Here is a 26,830-nt window from a genome sequence, read left to right as displayed (position 1 = left end):
TGTGGAAGCTTCTGGCCTTCTGAATTAAAAGCAGGTCTTTCTGAATCATAGCAGGATTTCAAAGTTGCCAAGTTTTCATATTTGGTGGTCAGGTTTTATGTTTAAGCAGAAATCGATAGGGGTAGACATGTCAAAGCTTATGTCTCTGTTTGCCTAAAGATTATTAATCCATTTAGAACATACATGCATCTGAAATTCATTCCTTTCTTTGTCATTAAAAAAAAATTACAGCCCTTTGGCATTTTTAGCAGTGGGGTTAAGATCTAAAAAATTTAGAGTGTTCCTAACAATTTACAGTGAAATGAAGGCACAAGTCACAGAACACTTTTAACTGTCACAAAGTCTGCTCTGCCTGCTGGTTTCTTTTCAGGGGGTTGTGAGAAATATATGAATCAATGTAGCTTATCACTCAAGTTAATTTTTATGAGAAATTCATAACTTCCCTTCCATGGAATAAATTACTATTTAACAAGACTAACTCTTTATTTTACTTCTAAATTATAATAGAGTTTTGTAACACATTCTATGTGATATTTTATTTACACATACTTTAAAATAGTGTAAACAGTGATTTTTTTTCTGAAAGTACCGAATTACAGTCTGGGCTTCTAAGCACCAGCACACTGGTATATGCTGTCTAGCACCTTGCGAGGGGGTTTGGGTTTGTTGGGTATTTTTTTTGGAGAGTTAGGTCTTCATATTGTCCTGTGGTTCTGTGCTTTTTTTGCTTATAATAGACTGACACCTCTTGTGCAAACTGACCGTGTTTGGGGTTTGATTTAAGCTGTTATAATATTTCACACTTTTTAAATGACAGGAAGTAGTCCTGTCCTATTGAGTCTGTCCCTAATTCTGCCCATGGTCTGCTTGGTTGCAAATAGTTACATGGTGGAAGCTCTCCTCTGATGTCAATCTACTTAAACCTATTACCATTTTAGAAAATTAGGTAATAGGGGAGTAGGATGACACTGAACTGTGCCGTAAATCAAATCTCTCCTGATGGGAGAGGGAGTTTTAAAAGTCCTTGCAAGGAGTTTGAGAAAACAGAGACTTTCCTGGAGTTTCACTGCTGCTAGATAGTTGTTTATTAAGTCTTAGCAGAGAAACAGTCACTAGCATGACCCAGACATAACACAGAGCAGAGAATGAAGGAGAAAAGTGTCCAATTATCAAGATTTACACGGCCTTTTAAAGATAATTTAACCAATGGTTACTAAAAACGTATATTATTTTCACTTTCCTACCAATTATCCAGTAACACAGCCAGGAACTGCGGAATTTTTTGTCCAATCATCCCAAATTACTTTTACTGCAGTATATGGAGGAGAAGAAGGAGGTTTGGAGAACAACAACAATCCTCCATTTTTGTTTTTTGCTCTTACCTATTTACTACAAAGAGAAGCCTAAAACCTCTAAATTTTTCACCCTGTGACAATCTTACACAGTAGTCTATCACCTAATTCACACCACTGTATTTTCTAGTTCTTGTCTGATCATAGGCAGTTTTTTCCAAGGTTGGAGGTTAAAACAATGTTGTTCAGGGGGGTAAAAGCCCTTCAAAACAGGCAGAGAAATATTCTCGGCACTCTGGGTTCCTACAGTAGGATTTTACTTTCCTTAGGCATAAAGTCTTTATACATTCTTAGATGGTTAAAGGCTATAGCCAGTGCTGTGATAAGGTTAGGGATCTTCAATGTTGTACATGTTAGATTGCAAAATCTCCTGGAGGTGGAATAACCCTTGCATGTCCATTAAAGAATTGTTATTTTGCCAACAATACCTTTCTGAATAAGACACTCAAGTTTTTAAGGTAGCTTCCGCTGCCCCCCCTTTGCCCTCTCTCCTTCCCCAGTGTAATTACAGCGCTCTAATACTGCTTTGTTTTGGTTTTCAGTGATCGCACTGTGAGGATCTGGAAAGCTCGAAATATAATAGATGGACAGATCTCAGATCCAGGAGATGCAAGTGAAGATCTTGCCAGTAACTGAAATTACGGGCAATAAAGGAATATATTGATCAATTTGAGGTGCACTCTAGGCAGTTTGCTGCATGTTTATTAGGTAAACACTGATGACTGGAATGGACTGACAATGTGTGAACTCTTCCACTAGACCTGCTGTCCTTAAAATATGTACTGTATTTAATAACCTCTTGGTAACATGCTTATGTCTCAACAGTCACATGTGTATCTATATATTATGGCTGAATTTGTGTGCATATGTAATACTTGCAGTTTAAATTAACTGAAATTCAGTCTTCTCTAATATCCATCTCAAAATTATAACCTGAAATATATAACAAAAGTGCTCTGCTGTATTTCACTCACAAGTATGATCAGCTGTTTTGCATTTTAGGGTAGCAGGGAAGGAATGTGTCCCAAGAATAAGCCTTTGATTATGAGAGGCAGTTTGAAGATTTTAAAGGTCAGTTACACTGTTATTAGGAAAGTGGAGTGAATAATAGGTGGGAAGAAGCTGTTAACGATACATCTACCTGACATGGCTGTATCCTGATAACAGCAAATGCCGTATGATTTGTGTGGTGATAGCATGTAATCTGTGTTGACCAAAGTTGTGCAGCTGTGTATACTCTGTGCTCAGGACTAGAACTCAAATGCCCACAAATGGCTATGTTTTATTTGTGTTTTGCCTATGTTCTGCAATGACTAGGTGTTCTTAATGTCATGATAAATATATCTTAATCTATTTTTCTTATGGATTTGTTTCTATCATCTCACATTTTCTTTTTTTAAAGCAAATTGTCTTTCCTTCTTATCTAATTTTATATGCTGCTAAATGTATTTTAAATACACTGTTTTGAAAACCTTGGCAGTTACTTTGAGAACTGAACCACATACATTGGGAAAAGCTATGTAAATAGATGGTTGTACAAAGGAAATATCTTATCTTGTGCCTGTATGACTTTTAAAGCTCTTGGAACCTGGATATGGAGGGAGGATGTATAATTTACCCAGCTGCTCCGAATATTAATTTGTAAATTCTGCAAATTTTAAAGTTTTATGTAGATTCAGATACAGTGTTTGGATATTGAAGTTTTTTGGTTGTTTTGTTTTTATTTTTCAGAAAATACCAGTCTGTAAATTATAGCTCATGTAGGTAACAAATAAAGATGTGAATGTGAACTGCTTTTTTGCCTTGTTCATCATACTTCCTAATAAAAAAATTCACTTCCCTTACAAATGTCTTGAATATAAACCCCACCTACACAGTGCAATAGAGTAGCTTGCTGAGTACTGTAGCCCGTATGTTGTTCTGGTATCCCATGTCTGTGTTCTCCTTGGCCATTATTTGTGTTTTTATAGTACTTAGGAACCCTAGGGAGATTCCTTCACACTAAGTACAGTAGAGACATAAAATGAAGCAGGTGGCTCCTGTTCCTATGAGATGACACTTCTTACCTTATTACAAGTGGGCTGTCAAAGAAAAGTTCTGATGCCTCTTACTGATCTTGGAGGAAATACTTCCTTCTCTGCTCAGCTTGAGAGGAGATGAAAATACTGCTTGCAATTTGAGGCTACCCCTGTATTCTGAGTTTTTTTAGAAATGGGTGATGAATGATTTATATTGTTAAGAAACAACGTATAAATTAGTTAAAATAAGCAGCAGCACTACCACTTGGTGTTTGTCTGTCATACTTTTTGGCTACTCAAAGGCTGTACACACAAAATAATTTGGGTCTATATCAACTTTGAGCAAATTCCCAGCGGAGAGTGCATTTACATGCAAGACTCATGAGAGGCTTTTTGTGCCTGGTGGAGGGTCCCTGTTCCCCTTGGCCCAGTAGGCACCCATTGTGCCAAGCTACACAAATGATGCCAAGAGCTTGGTGACCCCTGGTTTTGGGGCTGAACACTCATGGCTGTGTGTGTAAGATTCATATGAACATTGTGTTCTGCAACTGCAGGACAAAAGTCCTTGCAGAGCTGGGAAAAGCCTCCCTCTGGTCCAGCTGCTTGGCTCTGACAGACCCCATGGTAGGGGCTGTGTGGCCATGGTCTGAGCCGCAGATGTTCCTTTCCAGTGATGCTTGGCAGTGCAGATATTTTGTTTGGCGTAACTATCTCCTGATAGGTACCAGTATAACTTCATGTATTCATTAAAAGATGTATTTTTAAATTTTATTTTCTTCCAGAAAGATATTCCACCTAAAACAGGCCTTTCCACAGAACAGAGCTTTCACAGCTTTGCTCTGAAAGTTCTTGCCATCAAGTAATTGGAAGAAAAATGTCATTTTGTAAAGGTCATGGTATTAGTGTCTTGTTTTAATGGAGAATTCTTTGACTGTTTGATTTTCTCCAAACTTTGTCTGTGCTGTAAACTCACATGTGTGACAAAAGATAACATGAAATCAGAAAAAGGGTAAGCAGTGAAATCCCATTGTCTGAACATGTTTGTGTCAAAAAAAAAAGGTGGTCTCTGAAAAATTAATTTTCTAAGAAGTCATGGGAAAATCATGTTTTCCTCTCACAGTTGAAATTCAGAAGTTGAACCCAGTGTGTGGAAAAATAAATAACTGTATCTCATCTGCTTAGACACAGGCAAGGTCATGTGTTACAATTAATCTCATCAAAGATATGAATGCTGAGAAAATATTTGCAATGCTTCTGATTGTGTGTCAGAACAAGTACTTATTGTGCCCCTGCCTTGTATAAAAGGCTTCAGGGTGACTGTAGAAGTCCTCCTTCAACCGTGGCAAAGATGAGGAGCCTGTGGTTCTTGGCTGTTGTGCTTGCAGGTAAATGTGCCACATTTGTATTTTGTCTTAGGCTTCAAAGGCAAAATATAAACGTGATAACGTTAGAAGAGCGGTTAGAAGAGGTGATAGATGGTTTTCCATGAAAAAGGAGAGAACAGGCATGGTACTGACTCCACCCTGAGGTGACTGTGGGAGGACAGCTGACCTGGCTTGTTTAGAAATATGCCCCAGTTCTACAATGTATTCAGCACTTGGGCACCAGCACGGGCAAAAGGGAATCAGTGGGATCATTCAGCTCCTGAGAGTTACCTATTGCTTTGTTAGTTTCTTTTTCTGTGATTTTTATCCCAGCATACCAGAGGTTAATTTGGTCCAGAGCATAATAAAGGGAGACTACATATTATTGTGTTGCTGGAGGAGGGAACCTCTGCAGCAAATGCTTTTGAAATCTATGGATGAACCCAAAATGTAAAGACTAATACTATTAAATTAAAAACTGTGTGGTATTACTTTAATTCCTTCCTTATGCCTTAATTTTAATCTAATTTTTCAAAATTAAAGTCAAGGTTTTTAAAAATCAATGAGGATTATTTTTCACATATATTTTTCCAACCACCTTGCTTTAGCTTCTGTTCCCATGGAAATTATCGTGGAAAAGCAGCAAGTAGCCATAGATGTTGCTATATATTCAACTGCTTGTTTGGATTTCATCTTCTTTGTATGTTTACAGACATGGGCCATAAATACAGTGGAAATGATAATTTTAAAATTATTTTTTAAAGTAGGGAAGGAAAATTATATCTTCCCGCTTGCTGCTAGCACATTTGTACTACAATTGAAGTAAATCCAGGAAGAAGGGATGAGGAAGGTTCCAGTCTTATTCAGCTGCTCACACCTGCAAGTCTTTGTTTTTAAAATTTTCTGGGAAATGTAAGCTTTGCATTAATGAGAGAAAATTTTAAAGAAATTTCATGGCTCCTGCTGGGGCAATGTTTTTTCCTTTGAACTAGCTTTTTCATTCACAATATCATTCATAAGAAGTATTTTGAAAGTATTTTACAATGCCAATTAGTTCACAAAAGTCTCCCACAAACCTATACTGTGTAAAATGACACCACATAAATAATCTGCTGTAGTATGTTCAGTCATACTCTGATTTCAGCAATGAAAAAGCTTATGCTGCATTTGACTTCCATTAGAAAACACACCCTAAACCAAAATGAAATGTGATGGATTTAGTTTATTTTGTCCTCCAAGAAGAAATAATTGAGGGCTTGCAGAAGGATGCTCATATTCTTATTATGCTTTAGATGAAAAAGAGGATAAGGATTTAGAGCTTTTCTATGTGACATCATGAGGAGTGAATGCTGGACAGAGAGCATGAAGCCTGGGGGACATGACTCTGCCCGAGAAAAGAGGCGAAAGCGAATCCTGCCTGCCCAGCAGCTGGCAAAGGTTTAACAGCCAGATAATTCCTGTTAATTCCAGCCTCTAGAAGATGATAATGAGGCACTGTGGCATCGAGCAGTGAGCTCTGCTGAGCAGCCTGGGAGCATCAGACCTGAGTGTCAGATGGTCCTGTATAAAAGCGGGATGAGAGTTTTCTCAAAAAAGATGTAGATGGCACTCCTGCTTTTCTGTGTTCCTATCCGCTACTTGGAAATCAGCTCTGGCATTGCAGCATGATGGCATTCTCTAGTGAATCTACTGTTTTGTTCTGTACATTTTTCCAGTATATATAATTACTGCTTGTGCACATCTGCTTGTAAAATTCTTTCTGTGAAGAAGCCCAGACTGCATCAACACTCATGTTTTAGGCTTTCAAGCACACAACAGTCCACCTGAAAAAAAAAAATAAACCAGAGGTATTAGTCATTTTATAGAAAAGGGCAATTACTGTTCAAGTAGATTTAATCTTTGAATATTGCTGAAATGACTAAAATGACATAAATTAACTTCAAAATAAGTATGCTGCCTTTGATATGTCTGCTCTCTCTGAGAATATTTGCTAACAGCAGTTTGTCAGCACAGTAGGGAGCAGGTCTTGTGGTCTTCCTGCTCTTGGGAGGCTCTCAACACGGAGGGGAACCACAGGGCTTGATCTGCAGCTGGAAAAGGGGATAATTTAGCACCTTCCTAACAGGTTTTTTCATGATGATTCTGTGAGTGACTAATATATGCTTTTTCTTTTACCTCTGGCATCTTCCCTTTACTCATAACCGTATCTGTATTAACACAAACTACGTAGATACAGTAGTCATACAATACAGAAAAGAAACCCAATACGAACATATACATATAATCAGTATTTTTCTATTTATATCATACAAGTGCAAGCTGCTTATCACATATTTGTATCTCTATAGATAGAAAACATCTGTGTATAACGTAAGTATACAGAAAATGTAACATTTTAATATCTATAGCAGGCCTTGTTGAAGCATCCCTCCTGTTGGCCAGCCTGCAGTGTTGCTCTCACTCCTCACCAGCAGCTTCATTACCCAGCTATTTAACTTTCTATGAGTATTTCAAGCAAGTCGTGCTTCAGTTGAGCACAAGCAACTCTGAGTGCTGAATAATACAGACCCACTGCCTCGGCTTGTAAAAGAAAGTGGTTGCTGCTCGGTTACGAGCAGGCAGCTGTTCTGCCGTCATCTTAGTCCAACGGATCATGGGTACTAGCCCTAAGATGGGGAAAAAGCACATCCCAAAACAAAGGAGTGACTAAAGTTTGCAGTGCTGTGGGGTGTTTTTAACGCGGTTCTCGGCTGCTCTGACCGCTTTTCCCGTGCGCAGCCCTAGGCGGGTGCCTCGGCTCGGAGCAGGATGCGCAGTGTCCCGGAGCCGTGGCGGTGCAGAAGCGCATTGACTGCCACCCGCAGCCGGGGGCTTCCCAGGAGTCCTGCGAGGCGCGGGGCTGCACCTGGTGCTCCACCGATGTGCCCAACGCTCCCTGGTGCTTCTTCCCTGAGGACAGCCCCTACGGCTACGCCCGGAGCGGGAACACCGAGCAGACGGACAAAGGCTGGAGGTGAGTGCGGGTGGCTCCCCTTGGGTGCTGCAGGCTGGCGCTGCCCCACGACCCCCGCCGGGCGCGCTCGCCGAAGACTCTCCCCAGGCTGCTCCGATGCACATGCGACAAGGAGGGTAATGGACACCTTTCCCTGTGCATATGCCGCAGAATTGGGGCTTGTGCTCTCACCACACCGCTGGTGAGGAAACCACGTGCAGGCACAGAGTGGTCCCTCGCACCCTGGGAGCTGTGTCCCAGGAGACTATGAGGCCTCCTCTCTTTGGTGGCCCCTGTTTTATCCATTAACAGCAAGGAGGGCCTAAACTGACCTCGGGGATTATTTCTCTCAGTAAGGCAATGATTTATTTTTAAAGAGCTGACACAGAGTAGCTGGGTGGTTCCCCTGGCCTGCCCCAGGGTGGTCTCAGCCCGCGATGGGTTGTGGTGGGCACCAGCACCTGTTTCCACTGCAGGGTCACACTGAACAAGCGCCAGTCCTTGACCCTCTTCGGAAATGACATTTCCCCCATTGTCTTGGAAGTGGAGTTCCAGACAAAGGACAGACTCCGGTTCAGGGTGAGTACTTGGGGGGTTGGAATGATTTAATCAAAGCAGCACATGCTAAGGAGTGAGCTAACCTGCCCCCTGCTCGCCTTGCTTTAGCTCTACGACCCCAACAAGCAGCGGTTTGAAGTCCCACTCAAGATCAATGGCCCCGGGGTTACCGCTGAAGAAGCCAACTATGAGGTGGAGTTCTCAGAGGATTCCACACACTTCACAATCAAGAGGAAGAGCACTGGCACCGTGCTGTGAGTACTACATGTGATTCATGTTGCTTTTTGTAGAAATTAGGTGTGATAAGTGTGTGTTTCCTCACACCCTGTTGCTTGGGTCTGTGTGACAAGGGGTCAAAAGCAAACTGGATGTGGTGTAAATGCAGATTTATGCCTTGTCCCTGAAGGACATTCATTATTAATAGGAGTATGTGCCTGTATAACAGACAATTACCTATGTGCATGTATAAAGATCTATTCAATAGGTCAAATAACTTTTGAGGCTACAACTTCGTGGCTTGGGACACTGGTGAACTCATCAAAGCACTGAGCTAAGATTTCTGGAATTTGAGGTGTCAGGAATTGAGCACCAAATCTCCCAACACTCTCCAGCAGGCAGGTCTAGGAAGCTCAAAGCCATGGAGGCCATAAGCCTCTAACTTCCACTGATGTCAGTGAGTGGCATTGGCTCTAGTTTGTCCCTCTGCAAAAATACCATTTGTTTTCTCGAGCTAGTACTGTAAGTTTAACTTCAGCAAAAGCTCCCCTCACTAACAAATGTCACCAGGTGTCATAGTTTCCCCTTCCTTGGCTTCCATCTACACATCTCTAGTGCATAATGCTACTTAGAAAGAGAATCCCAATCAAGGTGCATTCCTGCCGGCTGCTTTTGGGAATGCAGCAGTGAGCAATGGAAGGATTGCTTAACATGAGTGGTGCAAATAAGACAATACAGCCTCTAGAATTGTCTGCAGATGGAACCATCATGCTGGGTTTTTAATGAGCTGACCATCCTTTTGAATTACAGTCTCATGGCATCTCTTTATATGTGTCACAGTCAATTCTGTAAAGTTTTATTTATGCAGGCTATTTTAAATTAATGTATATGCATTACTCTGATAACAAAAATAGTTTAATTTCTCATTAGACTTAACAGCTCCATGTAAACAGCTGGCTTTTGTTAAAGGCCCAGTTTTCTTCTCCTTCTTTCTGTAAAGGCTTATTAATTGGAATGCTGATGTAAGGGGTGAATGCATAACAAATGTCTAGCTCATGGCCCATTCCCATTCAGCCCTCCTCACCTTCACCCAGACCCCAAGGGTTTAGCCCAGGTTGATCAAACTTGAGATGTCCCAGCTAAGGGAAGGGGCCTGCCGTGGAGCAGATGGCAGGGCCTGCCAAGGTGCAAGTCCAGTGACAGGCAGAGGAGCACAAGTTGGTCCCCACTGAGCAGGTTTCCAGGAGGGCACATTCACTGCCCTGCCATGGCCTGGGGAAGTCTCCTCCATTCCCCTCCATCTCCTTGTGCCCCAAGGCCCGTGCCCAGCAGAGGTGTGGGGTGCAGCAGAGCTGTGCTGCAGAGCCCAGGGACGCAGAGGGCAGCCTTGGTTTGCAGCACCAGCACAGCATCAGCAGTGATGCTCTGCTCTCCAGCATCCACATGGGAAATCGTACACTTGCCTCCAAGCAGGTAAAGGAGTGCTCCTGAAACCCAGCCAACCCCAAAAAGAGGAAATTGTGGGTGAATATAATGCACAGATAATGGACTTTTATCCTGCAAGCAATGGCAAGGCTGCTCCCGAAATACCCTCACCAGCAGGGACAGAGGATTTTGTGTATAGAAAGGGAAATTGTTCCTGGGAATTCTGGTTTCATGTGAAATGGCACAGCCAGTACTACAGTCTGAAGGATCCTGTCAGGGAGCCAGTCCTCTCACAGCTGTATCATTTTTAGTTTAGTTATATTCCCTGTGTGAGGAGCAAAAATGCTTCCCCTTCATTTGTTTGCCTGTCCATCCTGTCAGAGTGAGGAAATGCAGGTGCTCAGAGATAGCTCCACAGCCATAGAGGGATTTGCAATCTCCTGAGCCACCAAAAGAGCTGTGCAGATGGAATCTTTCAAAATAGGAAAGCAGGTTTTCTATCCTGGCCTAAAAGCTATGGGTGGCTGCATTTACTTTACTGGGGAGGATGAACCCTCAGCAATCAGCATTATAGGAGCACTTTCATCAGTGGCTGCACTTGACTGGCTGGGTCCAGGGGTGCATTGGTGGCATCTGGCATGTTAAGTAGATTTTCATGTTAGTTCAACCTCCCCAAAGGTAGGTTTGAATGCTAAAACCTGAATCTTTTCCTTTGGGCTCCCTCCAGAAGTGGGAGCAGCTGCTCCAGGGCATCCAGGCCCCAAGCTGCACAGTTGGTGGCCTCTGTGCTCCAGACAGGTTAGGGCAGGCTGTGTGGGAGAGTGTCCCTGAGAAACGGGCAAGTGTCTGACGCCTGGAGGGACTTCAGCCTCCTGTTTTAAGATGTGAATGGCCATTGCCTTACTGTCTCAGTAAACAGCTGAATCAGTCATTAATTTCCATATGCACACAAACACTGCTCAGACCAGTCGATGTGGGCAAATAAAGCCTCTTCAGCAGGTTGCTACAGTTGCACTCCCCAGGTATGGGTGGATAATAACTTGTGTCTGCACCAAACCAGGTCAGGATTCTCTGATGGACCTTTTAAATATCTCTGAGGAAAGCTTTCCCGTAGTAAAGCAATCCCAGGTCCTCAGAAATCTGCTTTGCATTATGCTTCTTATCCCTTGCTGGCAGAGCCATGCTGCCGGATGACCCACCCTCCAAAAAAGCCTGAATTCCTTCATGATCCCCAGCATGCTCTGGCACAGCTGACAGTCCACCTGGGGAGGGAGCAGCCTGTCCCAAGCAGAAACACGGTGTAAGTTGGGGTTGCTCTTTCAAAGCCCACACCTGTATTTCCCTGCCCTCCTTCCCGAGGTACAGTCTGTCCTGCCATCCGTGTCTGTGCCATAGGCTGTGGAGCAGTGGGGTAGCTGGTGTCAGGCTCCTGTCTGTCTGCTTGATAGAAAACCCCATCTCTGCTCTGCCACTTGTGTGTGCAGAACCTCCTCCTTGTGAGGAATGATTTAATTCCACATTGGAAACGCTGCAGGGGAGAGGCAGGGGAGGCTTTGAGGTATCCCCGAGTGTGCTTTACAGGCATTTCTCATGCTTGCTGCATGCAGGGAGACTTTGCCATTGCTGAGCTACCCAAGGAGGGCAGGACAAACTCAGGGCTCCATGTAATCACAATAACAGGGGAGAGGAATAAACTATATGAGGGGAGAGACATTAACAGCTGATTGCAAACCTCATGCAGAGCCAGGAGCAAGAATAAAAGGCCTAGTCCTGCTACATTTTCAGCTTGCTCCAAGGTAATCAGTTGACAGCTGCTGCTTTGCCTGCATGGAGAGAAAATTAGACAGTCATGCAGGGAGATGATCCAGGCACTGCTGGGGGCTACTGGGACCAGAAGCTCTTGGGCTGCCTCCCTTTCTCCTCCCAGTAATGCCTCTTGGCTTACTCCCTCTTACCTTTCTCCTTCTCATCTGCTGCTGTCCTGTTCTCTGTCCCATCCCATCCTGCCTCCTTCTGCTCCTCTTATTCACCCTCTCCAAAGCTCCTGCTGTTTTCCCACTAGCCAGGGAAGGTCCTTTTCTGTGCCAGTAGCTATCAAAGAGGGGCCATGTCCACACATTCACTGGTGGGGTGCCAAGGGGATCAGATGAGACACAGCAAAGCTTCTGCTCCCATCCAGATGTCAGATGTTTTCTGTTTTCCACGAGAAAATAGAAACCTGCTTCTGATTTAAGGCTGCAAGTCACAGATCTGAACCATGAGGGACAGGGACTGCGGCCTGGATCTGCTTGCTGCCCCAGAGGTGAAGCTCCATCTTTGTCGGGCAGCAGAGACTGCAGGGAGCCTCTTTCCACTCCCATCATACTTAGAAAATAACTGTTTTGGCAAAATTGGTGTGGTCAGTAGAAAAATGTTTTGTCAAGAGATTGGCTTTAGTTTAGTAAATCCTTGCTCAGGATACCCTGGTTGATCTTGCAGCTCTAATGGGAAACTGTCCCACTGTTGGCCAGGGCCCTATGTTAGTAAAAACAGGAGATAAAATACTGTGTTGTAATTAGGCAGGTGAGGGAGCTAAACAGCCTGTGAGTTGTTTTGTGGCACATACACTCAGATTCAGTGCTATTCTCCTTCCTGCTCTTGCCACACTAACAACAGCAACCACTGGCAGAGGTAGTATCAACTGAGAGCATGAAGGCTCCAAGAAAGCATAGATTTTCTCAAGAACAGAGAGTAAAAGGCTGGGAACTATTTGCTTTAAGACAGTGATAAATAGCAAACACATGCTCATTTTACAGTGTGTGATTACCCTGTGGGACTTATTGCCCCAGGGCAGCACTAGCACAGGAGGCCTGGCAGGATACACATTCAGGCATAATAAAAAAATGATCTGTAGGAAAATAAAACCCCCAAATACTTTTCTCTATACTTCACAACATCAGTTAATTCTATGAAAACAGACAGAAACTTCCTCCATAAGCAGATTATTGCAAGACTGACTCTGAATGACATCTTATGCCTTCCTTTGTGATATCTGGCCTGGGCCATTGCTGGAGACAGGCTGCAGAGGGATGGACTACTGATTTGATTCTCCACTTTAATATCCTGACTTTTTCTTCATGATATCACACAAATAATGGAAGGCAGAACATTTTTTTTCCAAGCCAGATAGGGGCTACTTTCTATTAAGAGTTTAGAATACCTTGTTTGTTCTTGCACTTGGGAATATACTGCACAAATAACCAAAATCTAATCAAGACTTTCCCTAATTTCCAAAAAGGCTGCTGCAGGGTTCAGGTGCCTTTTTTATTGTTTGTGGTAGTTAGTACAGACACCACTTACCATGAAGACGTTTTTACATAGGCAAGGCTATTGTCTTAACTGCAGTTTTGCTGAAAGCAAGGGGAGTAAATTGTATGCATTATGGATAGATTGGGTTTGGTGCTAGTTTGTAAGAGCCATTGTTTTAGTCTTCTAATCATTAAGATTTATGTTATGTAGACAAGAAGTATTGTAGGTGTATCACTTATCCAAGTATTTTTCAAAGCAAAAATAAAGCATAACTCCAGCAAGTTATAGGACATTTCCTGATATCACAATGATGAATACAGTAGAAGTAGAGCAGAACTGTGTCAATAACTGTAAATATACTCTGCAGTTCTTTTTTTTATAAATGTCATGTTTGTGGAAAATCTGTTGATTACTCCTGCTGATTTTCACAGAATCACAGAATAACGAGGTTGGAAGAGACCTCCAAGATCATTGAGTCCAACCCATGCCCTAACACCTCAACTAGACTATGGCACCAAGTGCCATGTCCAGTCTTTTTTTAAAACACATCCAGACATGGTGACTCTCCCACCTCCCTGGGTAGGCCATTCCAGTACTTTATTATTCTTTCAGTGAAAAACTTTTTCCTAATATCCAACCTATACCTTCCTTGATGTAGCTTGAGACAGTGTCCTCTTGTTCTGTCAGTTGCTGCCTGGTGGAAGAGACCAACCCCCTCCTGTATGTGACTTCCTTTCAGGAAGTTGTAGAGAGGGATAAGGTCACCTCTGTGTCTCCTTTTCTCCAGGCTCAACAATCCCAGCTCCCTCAATTGTTCCTCCACCTACTTGACAAATCACCTTTAAAGGAAGGTAAACGTATAAAAATTCAGCCTTGGTGAGCCTTCTGCAGTCCAGTGGTGTCCCAAGACTTACAGCTAATAAGGAATACAGCTGTTGTGAAACACTGTGTTGTGGTTTAACCCCAGCTGCTTGCTCACTCCTGCCTGAAAGATGGAGAGAATTGGAAGGGTAAAAGTGAGAAAACTCATGGGTTGAGACAAGAACAGTTTAATAACAGGAAAAAAAGTAGTAGTAGTAATAGTAATAATAATAATAATACTGTAATTAAAAGGAAAATAACAGAGAGAAAAATAAAACTCAAGAAAGAAAAGTGATGCAAATGAAAACAATTACTCACCACCATCTGACTGATGCCTACCAGGCCCTGAGCAGCAGTCTTGCCGCCAACCTTCCTGCTAGTTTTAATGCTCAGCATGAAGCCATATGGTATGGAATACCCCCTGGGTCAGTTGAGGCCGGCTATCCCAGCTGCGTCCCCTCCCTGCTGCTTGTGTGCTCCCAGCCTCCTTGCTGGTGGGGCAGTGTAAGGGGCAGCAAAGCCCTGTTGTGCTCTGTTAAGAACTGCTCAGCAATAACTGAAACATCCCTGAATTAGCAACAGCTTCCAGCACAAATCCAAAACATCACTGCATACCAGCTACTGTGAAGGTTAACTCCAGCCAAAACCAGCAGTCAGTGGAAATATTTTTAGCAATCTGAGATCAGTGGAAAACCATAGAGAGCTGGGCTCCTAAGGTGATGCTCCTCAGCATCTCAAGTGTGTTGAGTCAGTCAGTATATTTGAGGTTCATTTGAAAATAGAGTGTGTACTCCTCACTCTGTAAGGTGCTTTAACACTTTATGGGCAGCCTGGGCATTCTGTGATAGCCCAGGCCCTCTGGAAAGGTGTGCCCAACCTTTGCCAGGAGGCTTAGACTCCCTTTTTGGATAGCTGGGTGAAGTTACAACTGAATTTGCACACAGATAATATACAGGGTGGTCTGGAGGCCAAGGAAAGCAGATGTTACAGAGGACATTTTCTCCAAGTGACTGAGTGGACTAATTGTTTACAGCTTAAAATAACGAGCTCAGTTCTCCAGGATTCATTGTAATAATAAGAAGAAAAAGACCAAGCCTCTCCCAACTTAAAATTATTTTCAAATGTTCAGATCATTCATGATGCATGTCCTAATGATGTATCATATATGTGTCCCAAGTCTTGTAATTCTGGAGGTTTTGTAAGACCACCTTTAGAAGTGCCAGCAGCTGGTTGCTCACAGCAGGCAAGTCAGTGCTTCGAGCCATTGCAGTCATCGGTCTCCAGTAAACCTCAACAGAGCAAAGTTGTTTAGACAGGTCATGTCCAGTTCATGTTACAAAGGACTGATGATTGCACTCCTGAAAACCATCTTGTACTGCCTTTTAGTCATCCCCCTTGAATGTTGTGACAATATTAGTCATGAGCTACACCTTCAACATGAACAGGATGTTTTATCTATCTGCCTACTCACCTTCCTTTAATACTACTTCCTTGGTGTACTCCAGTTGTGTTTCATCCTGATGGCCAGTGGCTTGACTGCTGGGTGTGAGACTAGTTCCCTTTCTGGCCAAAAATGTTAATTTTTACAGAAACCTTTTCAATCTGAGTCATTCTTTTTTTTCCTGATAAGAGGCTAAAAATTAGAGAGCTTTACTCTCTAGTATAGTGCACGGTGTTTGGAAGAAAAGAGTAGCTTTCAACAATGAGACTCCTTGGACAGGCAACAGCTGACTCTTCACAGACAATGGGCCAGGCAGATATGAGGGGAGGCTGGTTTGTATTTCCACAGACACACTAATGGGTTAAGACTTTCAGCAGTGAATGTGACTGCAGCTATTACCTCTTGTGCAAAGAGAAGGGTTCTTGTCCTCACAGACTTTGCCTTATCTAACTGCTAGTAGGGGTTGAATTTTTGACAGTGAGCAACTGTTCAGCTGTGCTTTTAGATTTTTTCGATCCCTTCTGTTGTCGATCACAGTGCTTTTACGGTTCATAGGACTCTTGGAGGAGAACCATGCAAATTCCTGCAGACATGATGTCATTTTATGCTCCCTCCTGTTTTGTTCCTTCTATCTGCTTTAAACCAGCAGGGGGGGAGGTGGAAGAAATATGACATTTTCTTTTGTTGTATCCAAGGGTTTAAGGAATGACAGACGTAATTTTTTTCATTTAAGTGATTGCTCTTTGCCAATGCTACACGAGCAAACACATAAAGTAGCACAACAGCTTGCCACAGTGTGCTGGAGAGCACAAGGACTCTGGAAGCTGCTTGGGAGTGGAGGCAGAGAGTAGTGCTGGGGGAAAACCTGTCCATGCTTTCCTTCAGATGGAGATGACACAATGACGCCCAGAAAAAAAGAGAGCGTCATCACCAGCCTTTTTATGTCATGGTTAATGCTATATTTAGTGTGTAGCTGTGCTGGCGTGCAGAGGTCTAGGGAAAGACAAGGCTGATGGGGAACAGTGCTGGTGGCACAGCATGGGAGCTGTGCTGGTGGGGTGGCAGCCCCCAGGGAGCTGAGCCATGGAGGGGTGCAGAGCAGGGCACTGTTACGGCAATGTCATGCAGAAGTAGAGTGCATGAAGGAATGCCTGAAGGAATGCGTGAGTCATAAACCAGTTTCTCCACAACATGTAAAGTTATGGTGGGGCAGAGGGCTTGTTCCTAGGGCTGTTGTTTGCACCACCCCAGTGACCCTCCTGGTCAGGGAGGGGACTTGCTGAGCTGAAGGAATACTTTAATGCCATGGTAACACGAAGTGTTCTCATGATAGGAACTGTCAGTGCTGTAATGTGGGTACCACAAATGTACGAAGCCTCATGTCCTCTGAACAGACATCGTGGGGAGAGCTCAGTGAGTTAGGACAGGTATTTAAGCTCTTTCCAAAGCATTTTCCCTCTGGCATAGTGTGCCAGTTTGGACAAATTTGGAAATATATCCTCTGAGAGAAGGCAGGTTACAACCATCCCTCCCCCACCACGTTCAGGAAAAAATAAATTTTCCTCGAAGGAAAGTGAAAGAGATAAAAACTATTTATTTAACAAACACACAGGAAAAGGATAATAATGCTAAATAATAAAACCTCTCCCTCTGCTGAGAGAAACCTGGGAAAATTTCAGCGTCCTTCTGTAGATCTCTCTCTCCCCCTCCTTGGAGCTGGGACGGGGTGGTGGGCCCACCTCCAGGGCCAAGGCCTTGGTGGAAAGTCCTCCCAATGTATTCTGATGTTGAAACCATCCAGCAGAGAAAAAGGGAAAAAAACGAAGTCCCAGGAAAACAAAAGCTCAGCTCTCCAGAGGAAAAGGAGCTGAAAAACTGGCCGAAAGCTGGCTGGAAAGGAAGCAAGCCGGGTGCTTCCTCCTGCTCCTGCCGCTGCTGTTAGCAGCAAGAGAGGTTTATCTGTGTCTTGAAAACATGAAAACAAACTGCAAACTGCTTTGAAAAAGTGCACTTTTCTCTCCCCCCACCTGAGGCTCAGTTTAAAGGCATAGAAAGGCACAGAATTAATTTCTGGGCATAGAACAGCGATTTGGGATACAACATCATAAAGTCACCCCAAGACACATAGTTTGAGTTTTTCATAACCCTGTGGTCTGCTCAGAGCAGGGACCCTTCCTGTCTTGGCACAGAGCAGAGCCGTATGACAGTCTCCTTTGGACAGGAATATAGCTCCAGAGCCCATCCCTATTCCTACACAGCAACCACTTCCTGCAGAAAGGTCTCTATTTGTCAAGGGCCGGATCTGATTCTCAGGGATGTTTTGCATGCATAACCTTCCTAAAAGAAAATAATCTTATTCAGTACTGCATGTAGGTGGAGATGATGGAAAGGAGGGAGGGAGGGGTTCCTGCTGGCAAAAAAAAAAACAAATCAAGAATTATATACAATTCTTCCGTTTCCTGCTTGTAAGAAAGGACAAATAGACTTTTTTTAAAAATACACAGACCGTTTAGTACCTGTGCTTGACTTTGGATTTGTCTAGGACAATTTAGGGACAGTTTGTGCCTGCTTTTTGCACGGAGAGGCAAGGGGGTGCCTTAGGCATCCCTGTGAGTGGCTGTCCCTGCATCCTTGGGGGGAGAGCAGGCCAGCGTGGTGGAAGCAGTGGTGCCCTCCCAGTCCTCCCAGCAGCAGGGACTTGTCCCCAGGCAGGGCTGCTGGTGGCACAAGTGGCAAGCCACTCACCAGAGCACTCCACTCATAGGGGTAGAGCTGCTCCCCACTGACACAGCTTATCTTCCGTTTCTCTGATTTACCAGTCAGTTTGATCAACCATTTAATTTTGTCAAAATCATTGACAGAAGAACATTAAAAGAAGAGTTATGCCACTTCTGTGCTCTATGGCTTGGGCTCGTTTATTTTAATTAGCTGTAACAAGTTCGTGGTTAAACAAGGCTCGAGAGGGTGCTATCTAAATGAGCTACTCATGGCATACACAGGACCATTAACAAAACGCTTCTCCACAGCTTGACCATGTTCTCCCCATCTAACTTGCAGCTCATTATAGCTCTAGAGACAGGAAACAAAACGTAGCACCTAATTAAAATGTGAGCCTGTGTTCACAGATGATTCAATAGAAATAAATGCATTAAGCTGGTGAGAGAAGTAGGAGAGAGTCATCAAAATAAAAACATATTGTTCAAGAAGAGTCTGGAGAAAGCTATACCCCTATTTTAGGCACCTGCATGAAGTTCGGGGTATTCAGGTTCTGATACACCAAAACATTAAAAAAAAGGCTGATAAAATGTCTGTTGTTCTCATTAAGGATTCTGAACTCCACTGTGTAATAACAATTTTTAGCCTTTCATGTTGGTTGTCATAGAAATAGCATAAGCAACCACTTATTTTGATAACAGATTTATAGTCTGTCTTCCGTTATTTTAATTGTTCTTTTCAAAAATTATATTGATGCTTTTTTTTTGCATAAGTAGATGAGATACCTTCAACCATTGCAAGACGAATTTAATGTGGTAGGTTCATCACATTAGAAGCATGCATAGAATTTAATGGATTTTTGATATTCTTATTCTCCAAAACACATAAAAAGTGTAAATAGTCAGACATGAACTTAAAATGATACCTTCCAAGGACAAGCAAACTAATCCTGTCTCCCTCTGTTTGTCACAGGTGGGACAGTCCCCTGGTTGATCTGTTTTTCTCCAACCAGTTCCTTCAGATCACCACCGCTGTTCCATCCACTTCTGTGTATGGGTTCGGTGAACATGAGCACCCGACCTTCAAGCACAACATGGACTTTGTTACCTATGGCATGTTCTCCAGGGATCAGGCACCAACGGTAATTCACTCTGTGCAACACTTTGTCCCAGCTTGTGTCACCAAAAGCAGGTGGCAAACATGGAATGTCACAGGCTTTGCAGGTATCATCAGTTTTAATTAAAGGACAAAGCCATGAATTGCTTTGAGGGAACTTTGAAACCTTTTATCAGAAGCTGTCTCACAGTGCAGTTTTCAGAAAAAAAGTATATTGTGTGCCAAGATCCTGGTTCAGGAAAGCTTTGCATTTCATGCTCAGATCAATCCCTGCTCATCCAAACAAGCTGGACTTCAGCAGGACTCATTAGATCTTTGGCTGAACTGGAGTCAGCGTTTGATGAGTCTGTTTTAACTAGAAAAGTTATTCTTACTCATGCCATTTTGAAGGGTTTGGCAGAATATCAAAGGTTTAACTGGGAAAGCCAAAAAAATCCCATTTTGATAAAGCAGAAAAAAGCCCTCTTTTCTATCAATTTGACTTCACAACAATTTAGATGAAAAAATCCCCAGCCTGTCAAAATAAGTCTCTAACTATGACTGAATTTATTTCCTTGTCTGTGCATATGTATCTACCTGACAAAAACTATGAAAAATAGCAGTCAAGTCATACCTCATGTGTTGTTTCTATGTTTCAGTCATTTGCCAACCTCTATGGAGTTCACCCTTTCTATATGTGCGTGGAACCTGACTCCAATGCCCACGGTGTTCTCCTTCTGAACTCCAATGCACAAGGTAAAAAGATATATGGATTCCCTGTATAGACTGCATATAGAAATATGATAGATTAGTAAGTGGAAAAAAATGTTTTACTGATTGCTTTTTCAGTGTGATACAAATATTAGTGACTGCTCCCTGACTAAGCTTCCAGGACTATAGAGTTTTCAAAGGGATTTCAGCAGAATGACTTTTTAGGCATTTTTAGGCATTTTCAGAAAAAATACATTCTTAAATTTTTAATGAAAATAGATGGAAATAGAGGGAAAGAAGAAGGTGGAAGAAATTTCCTCTGAGATTGGCATAATGAAATAAAATCAATTTAGGTTAGTCCTATATTCTGTCTTTGGAGAATAGTTTTGTATGTTGTCATGGTCACCTTACTGCATTAATCTAGTGGTATAATTTCAGAAAAGGGGAATCTTCACTCAGTCTATAAAATCAGTTTCCCCTGGCAGACAATGGCTTTCAATAAGATTAAAATAGCATAGAGGAACCCTAAACACAAGCTTGTTGATTCTTCTTACATATATGAAACTGAGACAAATGGATCTATGCAATCTACTCTGGTTGGGTTTCTGTGATTCATTGCTGCACCATGCCAATCTGAAAGCAGAGATTACAGAAACACTGAGCAATAGCCTGCCTACCTTCAGGCCCTGTTTTCTCATCCAGTTGTACCCACAAGGTGCACAGAAGAGCCCAGTGTGGGGAGACCTAGGATAGGATAGGATAGGATAGGATAGGATAGGATAGGATAGGATAGGATAGGATAGGATAGGCTATGTCAGTTGGAAGGGACATAAAATGTACTTATAGTACAACTGCCCGAACACTTCAAGGCTGACCCAAAGCTAAACATGTTGTTAAAGCATTGTCCAAATGCCTCTTAAACACTGACACATGCAGGGCATCAACAACATCTCTAGGAAGCCTGTTCCAGCATTTGGCCCCCCTCAGTAAAGAAATGCCTCCTAATGTTGAGTCTCATCCTCCCCTGGTGCATTCTTGACCCATTCCCATGTATAGTGCAGAGCTGGTTTGTACTGAGAACCTTTTTTTTCCCTTTTAGATGTTACTCTGTCTCCAAACCCAGCTTTAACTTTCCGCACTATTGGAGGGATCCTCGACTTCTATCTCTTCACGGGACCAACTCCTGAAAACGTAGTTCAGCAATACACTGAGGTCAGTAGAAAAGTGCACATGGCACATGGAGCAGTGCCTTGTAACACAGTCCTGTCAGTATCTGGTAGTATCAGCAGGTAGCACAGCCAGAGCTTTGTCCTGATCCATTTGTGCAAAGCCACAGCTTCAGATCCATGGGACAACTGGCGTGTGCTTGAGCATCTGTGAACAGTCTGTCTCAGTGTCACAGGCTGGCTGGGTGTTCAGTGCACATCTCCAGCCTTTCCTGCAGTATGCCAGGATGGGATGCAGGAGTGCACTAAAGGGATGCAATGATTAGAAGGAAATCTGTCTGAGCTTACTACTCTCTGGGCCGTCACAGCTTTACAGTCTTTGCTGTGTGACATGACTGCATTTTGACACTGTGGGCCAAGTAAACAAACTAGGCAGAGCACAGATGGAATGTTTGGGAACTTTACATATGCTGGATTTCAGAGATGTTGAATGGACTTTAAAGTCTTCAAGCCTTTATTTGCCAATGGAATTGCTTGCTGATTTTGGAGCCAAATTAGTTGTTTACTAATGAAAACCCATATAATTGCATTGGAGAGCATAGATGTATAACAATGCATTTACTGCAGTCTCAGAGAGTATAAATACTTGCTATGAATTGCTCAATGTTTTCCAGAGAGCTGAGAGTACACATGCAAATGGCTGTTTTGGAATTGTACATGCAATTCTTATCTAGTGAGGTCTGCGCAGAAAAAAGTAGCAGATAACATGTTTTTCCTGGTCACCAAATGATGCTTCAACTGTGCCTTTCCACAGAAAATTGCTACCTCAGACCCAAGCTGTGTAGATAAAAAAATCAGTGTCAAACCTAAAGGGTACGGAGCAAAACATGTTGCTGTGAGAAGGGGGTCACTGTGCAGACCCTGAGGATCAGGCTGCAACTGGAAGGCTGGGCAGGGTAGGGCATCCCAGAGCCAGGCACTCAGAGCTCACAGTGAGATGTGCGTGTGCTCTGCCTTCCCATGTGCCACCTATCAAAGGGGCCTGAGCTCTGATCTGCAGCAAACATTTTGTCTTTCTTGGCTTTCTAAAGCCTCCATATCCTATGCTTGCCTTCTTTTAAAGTGCCTATGGGAACAGAAATATTGTGGTTTAGAGTGAGGGAAAAAGAGGATTTAGCCCAGAAGGAAGGTATTGCTGGGTTCTGGATTGGTGAAGAAAAGGGTAAGACTTGCTCATGCTGCTCTTTTGGGAAGGTTGGAGCTTCTCCAGGGTGGTGGGCTCTGCTAGACCTTCCTTTTCCAAGCAGAGGTTCAGGTGCTACCCCCCAGAGAGGTGGGAGGCTGACGGTGCCCCTCCATGTCCTGGAGCAGGAGTGACTGCTCTGTTGCTTGGAGGTTTCCAGCTCTCTCTGCACATTGTCCCCACCAGTTGCCTGTCATGGTTTAACCCCAGCTGGCAACTCAGCCTCACACAGCCACTCGCTCACACCCCCTCAGTAGGGTGGGGGAGAGAATCCAAAGGGTAAAAGTGAGAAAATTCGTGGGTTGAGATAAGACAGTTTATTGGGTGAAGCAAAACTGTGCACGCAAGCAAGGCAAAACAAGGAATTCATTCACCACTTCCCAGGGGCAGGAGGGTGTTTAGCCACCTCCAGGAATCTGGGGAGTGGTGGGACATGTGACAGTTACTGGGGAAGACAAATGCCATCACTCCAAATGTTCCTGCTCTCCCTTCCCCCAGATTTATATGCCGAGTATGAAGCCATATGATGTGGAATATCCCTTGGGTCAGTTGGGCTCAGCTGTCCTGGCTGTGTCCCCTCCCAGCTTCTTGTGTACCCACAGCCGCCTCACTGGTGGTGTGGAGAAAGGGGCAAAGAAGGCCTTGACTCTGTGTAAGCACTGCTCAGCAAAATCAAAAATATCCCAGAATTATCATCACTATTTTCAGCACAAATCCAAAATACAGCCCCATACCAGGTACTATGAAGAAAATTAACTCTATCCCAGCTCAAACTATCTCTGATCCGAGTGCCACAGACCAGCAAGCAGGCTGGGGTTTTAACTTACACATGGGTAATAAAATAAGGGGGGAAAAACGGGGGGGGGGGGAGGGGAGGGAGAAGTAAAGCAACTCTCCCTCAGGCTGGAGCTTTGATTCCCCTTTCAAGGGATTTAGTGCAGCAGTACGATGGAAATTAGAGCCACCCCTGTTTCTTTTCAAAGTCTTTCACTGGTGTTTGAAGGCAGCATTTCTGTAGCTTAGCAGGTGGTCAGCGTCTGAAAATAAAATGAGAGAGTTCTCACTTCCCAGTTGATGGGTAGCAGCAGCTCACTTTCCACCCGTCTCTGGAAATGGAGCTGGAGCAAAGAAAACAAGGTAAAGGAGAGCAGTGGGCGTCTCCTAATGAGACATGTCACATGCCAGGACAAAAAAATCCTGTTCTGTATTCTTTGAGCTTGTGCTCAGCTCTCTAGGGAATCTTAAAGAATGCATGTTAGTGATTTCAGTGTGAAATAATAACTTCTTCAGTAAACATCCTGAAATTCCAAGGTCAGAAGTGTTACAATTACCATATTATTAGTCTCTAGGGTAATAATTTGGCTTTTATGTACAAGATATGTGGGAAGGTGGTGAAGGAGACAGAAAATACTTTCTTTTTCAATTGTCTTTTCTGTCACACTGAGAGGACTTTCCCCGTGCAGTCATTGTCATGCTGTAGGGAAGGAGAAGGGGTAGAAAGGAGAAGTGTGACTGATGTCTGCAAGGCACTGCTCAGCACCATAGCTTGGCTCTCTCAGCTGTTTGCATGGGTCTCCTCCAGGAATTGGTGTTTTGGGAGCTCCTGGCTGCAGGGGCCCATGGTGGGACCAGGCTGCACTGCTGCAGAGCTTAGCGAGGCACCTCTCTCCTGTGCAAGCATCTGCCACAATCACTGCTTTTTGCAGGGACCATGCATTGTATCTCTCCAGGATGGTCCCACTGGTGTGGCAGGGTGGCCAGGTGCCAGTTGGAGCACAGCTGGTGAGAACAAGGGATCTGTTTCCAGAGCAAAGTGCTTTATACCTTTCTCAAATGTTTTGTGCTGTGGCTTTCAGTGCCACGTCAATATCTGAGCCACCTCTCTGCCCCTGCTACACTTGTTTCTGTGAGAGGTTTAGGAACCTAGCTCTGCTCTGTGCTTTCATGTCGCTCCCTCCAAACCAGTGAGTTAGGACAGCTTTGTAACAAAGCTCTTTATTTGGTCTCTGGAGTATGCAAGATTTCCCCACACACCTCTCCAGGTTGCCACCAGCACCCAGCATGGACCATGGACTCTTGGCCAGAGCTGCTGGGTCCAGGCTATGCCAGGAACAGGGCTCCCTGTGTGGTGATCATGTGATTATTGAAGCTGCCCGGCCAGAGCCACCAGGCTCTCTGCATCCATGGAGTGAGGACAGCAACAGCAAAAGCTGTGGTGGCCCTGGATGCCAGCCTGGCCCAGGATAATCTGCTCCAAGAGTGAGGCAGGGTGTTACTGTGGGGATTCTGTAACACAATGTATCAAATCAGGAGTCCGGTGGGAAAGAAACATATATGGACCGATTCTTGGTAGATGTTTCAGAGATGTTTATTTCTCCAGCCGCATGGCTGGAGCTCTGCCGAGGAACTGAGGCAATCACAGGACCCGAGGGTCCTTCTGCCCGCGCAGGGAACACAAAACAACCAGTGGGGAACGAGGCTGAGCAGGGCCAGGGAAACCCAGTGTCTGTGCCCTCAGGGCCCCTCTGCCAGGGCTCCATGGCAGGGGAGGGACCCCAACAGCAGGGTGTGAGAAGGGAGCAGAGGGCTAAATGCTCGTACCACTGTCCCTCTGCTGTGCATGGAGCAGAGGTGAGCTAAAGGTGATGCATCCTGCCAGTGGCACCAGAGTGCTACAGCAGTGACAGCAGGTAGAGGGTATGTGCTGGGCATAGTCCCATGGGAAGGAGAAGCCTCCAGCCCGATTCTTCTGCTCCCTCCTGTCCCTGAGCCCAGCTGTGTGGGGCATTTCTCCTGCCCCATCTGAGATTGTCCTGTACAGCTCTCCATATATGACAGTGATCACATTTTTCTCCTACTGCAGAAGAGGTCTGGTGTGCAGAACAATTACGTAACACAAATCTCACTTCTAATGGCAAACACCTCAGTTTGCAGGAGGGTGAGAAAAAGCAGTAACAAGCTAAAGGGTTCAGGCACTGAGCTGAGCCTGGTATTCCAGGCCAACATTGCCAAGACCACTGGTGGCCTTTCAGAACAGAACCAACAGTGCATAGCAGTGGTGTATGAGCTCCATAACAACACACTCAGGAATGTTAGGGTTCAACAAATAGATATTTAATAGCTCTTGGGTAGAGAGGAAGCCATTAATTTGTTATCACAAATTATCCAATAATATGCTGTAAGTGAGCACACTGCTGTTACAATTTGGTTTAGACCTAGGAAAGCAAAGCAAGCTAAGTCTCTGAGCATAAACCAGAAAGAACTTAGAAGGTTCAAAATACCCCAGAAGTGAGATTAAAACCAAACTAGGTTAGATGTTGCCAAAAAATGGATGTATTTTATTTAATAGTATAAGAGGCAAAGAGAAGGGAAGAAAAAGAAGTGTGTGTGGGGGGTGGGGGAACAGGGAGAGGTGACAGGGGTTAGATGGAAGCGTATCACCCATCCGAGGGTCCCAATGACGTCTCGTTGCTCCCCTCCATCTGCTCTGCTGGTGGTGAGGGTCCCCCGTCGCCGCCGTGGCCACGCCACTACATGCTGCCACATGCCACCACACGCTGAAGAGTACAGAATCCCGTGGATTAATATACACTTTGGGTCAGGTGGGAATGCCCACCTGCCTCTCTTGCAGGGCCTGGCTTGACACACTGTCCCTTGCAACACTGAGGGTCTGTTGCATCATCTCTGGTGCTCTGGTGCAGGGTCTGGGGACCCCTTTGAGGGGGGCCCCTGTCATGGGCCATGTCACCCCCTTCTGCTGTGGATAAACTTCCCCCAGCCCGGTGAGGACCCCTCAGCTGGGTTCTGCACAGTGGAGGATGGGCAGTCACTGCACCTCTGACCAGAGGCTTTTCCAAGATACACAAAGCCTCTCCTCCATCCACCCCTTGGTTCGAGGGTCTGTTCGAGCCTGGCAGCTGATAGCCCTGGGGCTGTGGTCCTCATCTTGGAGGTGTTAAGCCTGTGGTCAGTGAATGTCCCCAGCCCTGAGTTGCTACTTTATCTTATCTTCATCAGCGAGCAGTGTCAGGCCTCAGGGCCCCATTCAGGGTGTGGTAGTCTTCTCTTCAGCTTTTGTAATACAGTTTTAAAAGTCCTTAAAGAAAATGTTTAAGTCATAAACTCTAATATTTCAGTCTCTGACAACTGCAAGTCTCCTAATTCTGTTTGAAGAGAAAATTGCTGGTTTGCTTCCTCCTTACAGAAGTGTGGGCTAGTTACAGGTGTAATGGACCTCAGGAGGTCTCTAGTCCATTCTCCTGTTGGAGAGGTAACATGGGGAACCTGCTTGTACCTCAGTTTTATCACAGATGATTCAGTGAGAGTCTCGCAGCTGAATTCCCCAAGAAGGAATAAACAGCTGATAATTATTTTGTGCAGCAAAG

At 44.2% G+C, this 26,830-nt stretch overlaps 2 protein-coding genes across 4 annotated transcripts in view; both read left to right on the top strand.

Moving 5' to 3' along the window:
• The window catches only part of KIF21A (kinesin family member 21A), an 88,913-nt gene extending 85,771 nt beyond the window's left edge, over positions 1–3,142 (top strand). For all 3 annotated transcript variants that reach the window (XM_082280290.1, XM_082280289.1, XM_082280288.1), the window contains one exon: positions 1,895–3,142. In XM_082280290.1, coding sequence (XP_082136416.1) covers positions 1,895–1,988 — 94 coding nt within the window. In that variant the 3' untranslated portion in view covers positions 1,989–3,142. The remainder of the gene's footprint in view (positions 1–1,894) is intronic.
• Positions 3,143–7,387: 4,245 nt separating this feature from the next.
• LOC309572234 (sucrase-isomaltase, intestinal-like) overlaps positions 7,388–26,830 on the top strand; it is a gene marked incomplete at both ends in the record, with an annotated part of 58,945 nt that continues 39,502 nt past the window's right edge. Inside the window, 7 exons of the mRNA XM_082280366.1 lie at positions 7,388–7,391; positions 7,513–7,747; positions 8,203–8,305; positions 8,393–8,538; positions 19,203–19,371; positions 19,985–20,081; positions 21,136–21,248. Coding sequence (XP_082136492.1) covers positions 7,388–7,391; positions 7,513–7,747; positions 8,203–8,305; positions 8,393–8,538; positions 19,203–19,371; positions 19,985–20,081; positions 21,136–21,248 — 867 coding nt within the window. The remainder of the gene's footprint in view (positions 7,392–7,512; positions 7,748–8,202; positions 8,306–8,392; positions 8,539–19,202; positions 19,372–19,984; positions 20,082–21,135; positions 21,249–26,830) is intronic.

The sequence above is a fragment of the Coloeus monedula genome (genome assembly GCF_965178545.1).
Source record: "Coloeus monedula genome assembly, chromosome: 4".
In the NCBI taxonomy this organism is placed as follows: domain Eukaryota; kingdom Metazoa; phylum Chordata; class Aves; order Passeriformes; family Corvidae; genus Coloeus; species Coloeus monedula.
Note: the sequence above shows the minus strand (reverse complement) of the source record. Positions and strands in the feature narration are given on the sequence as shown.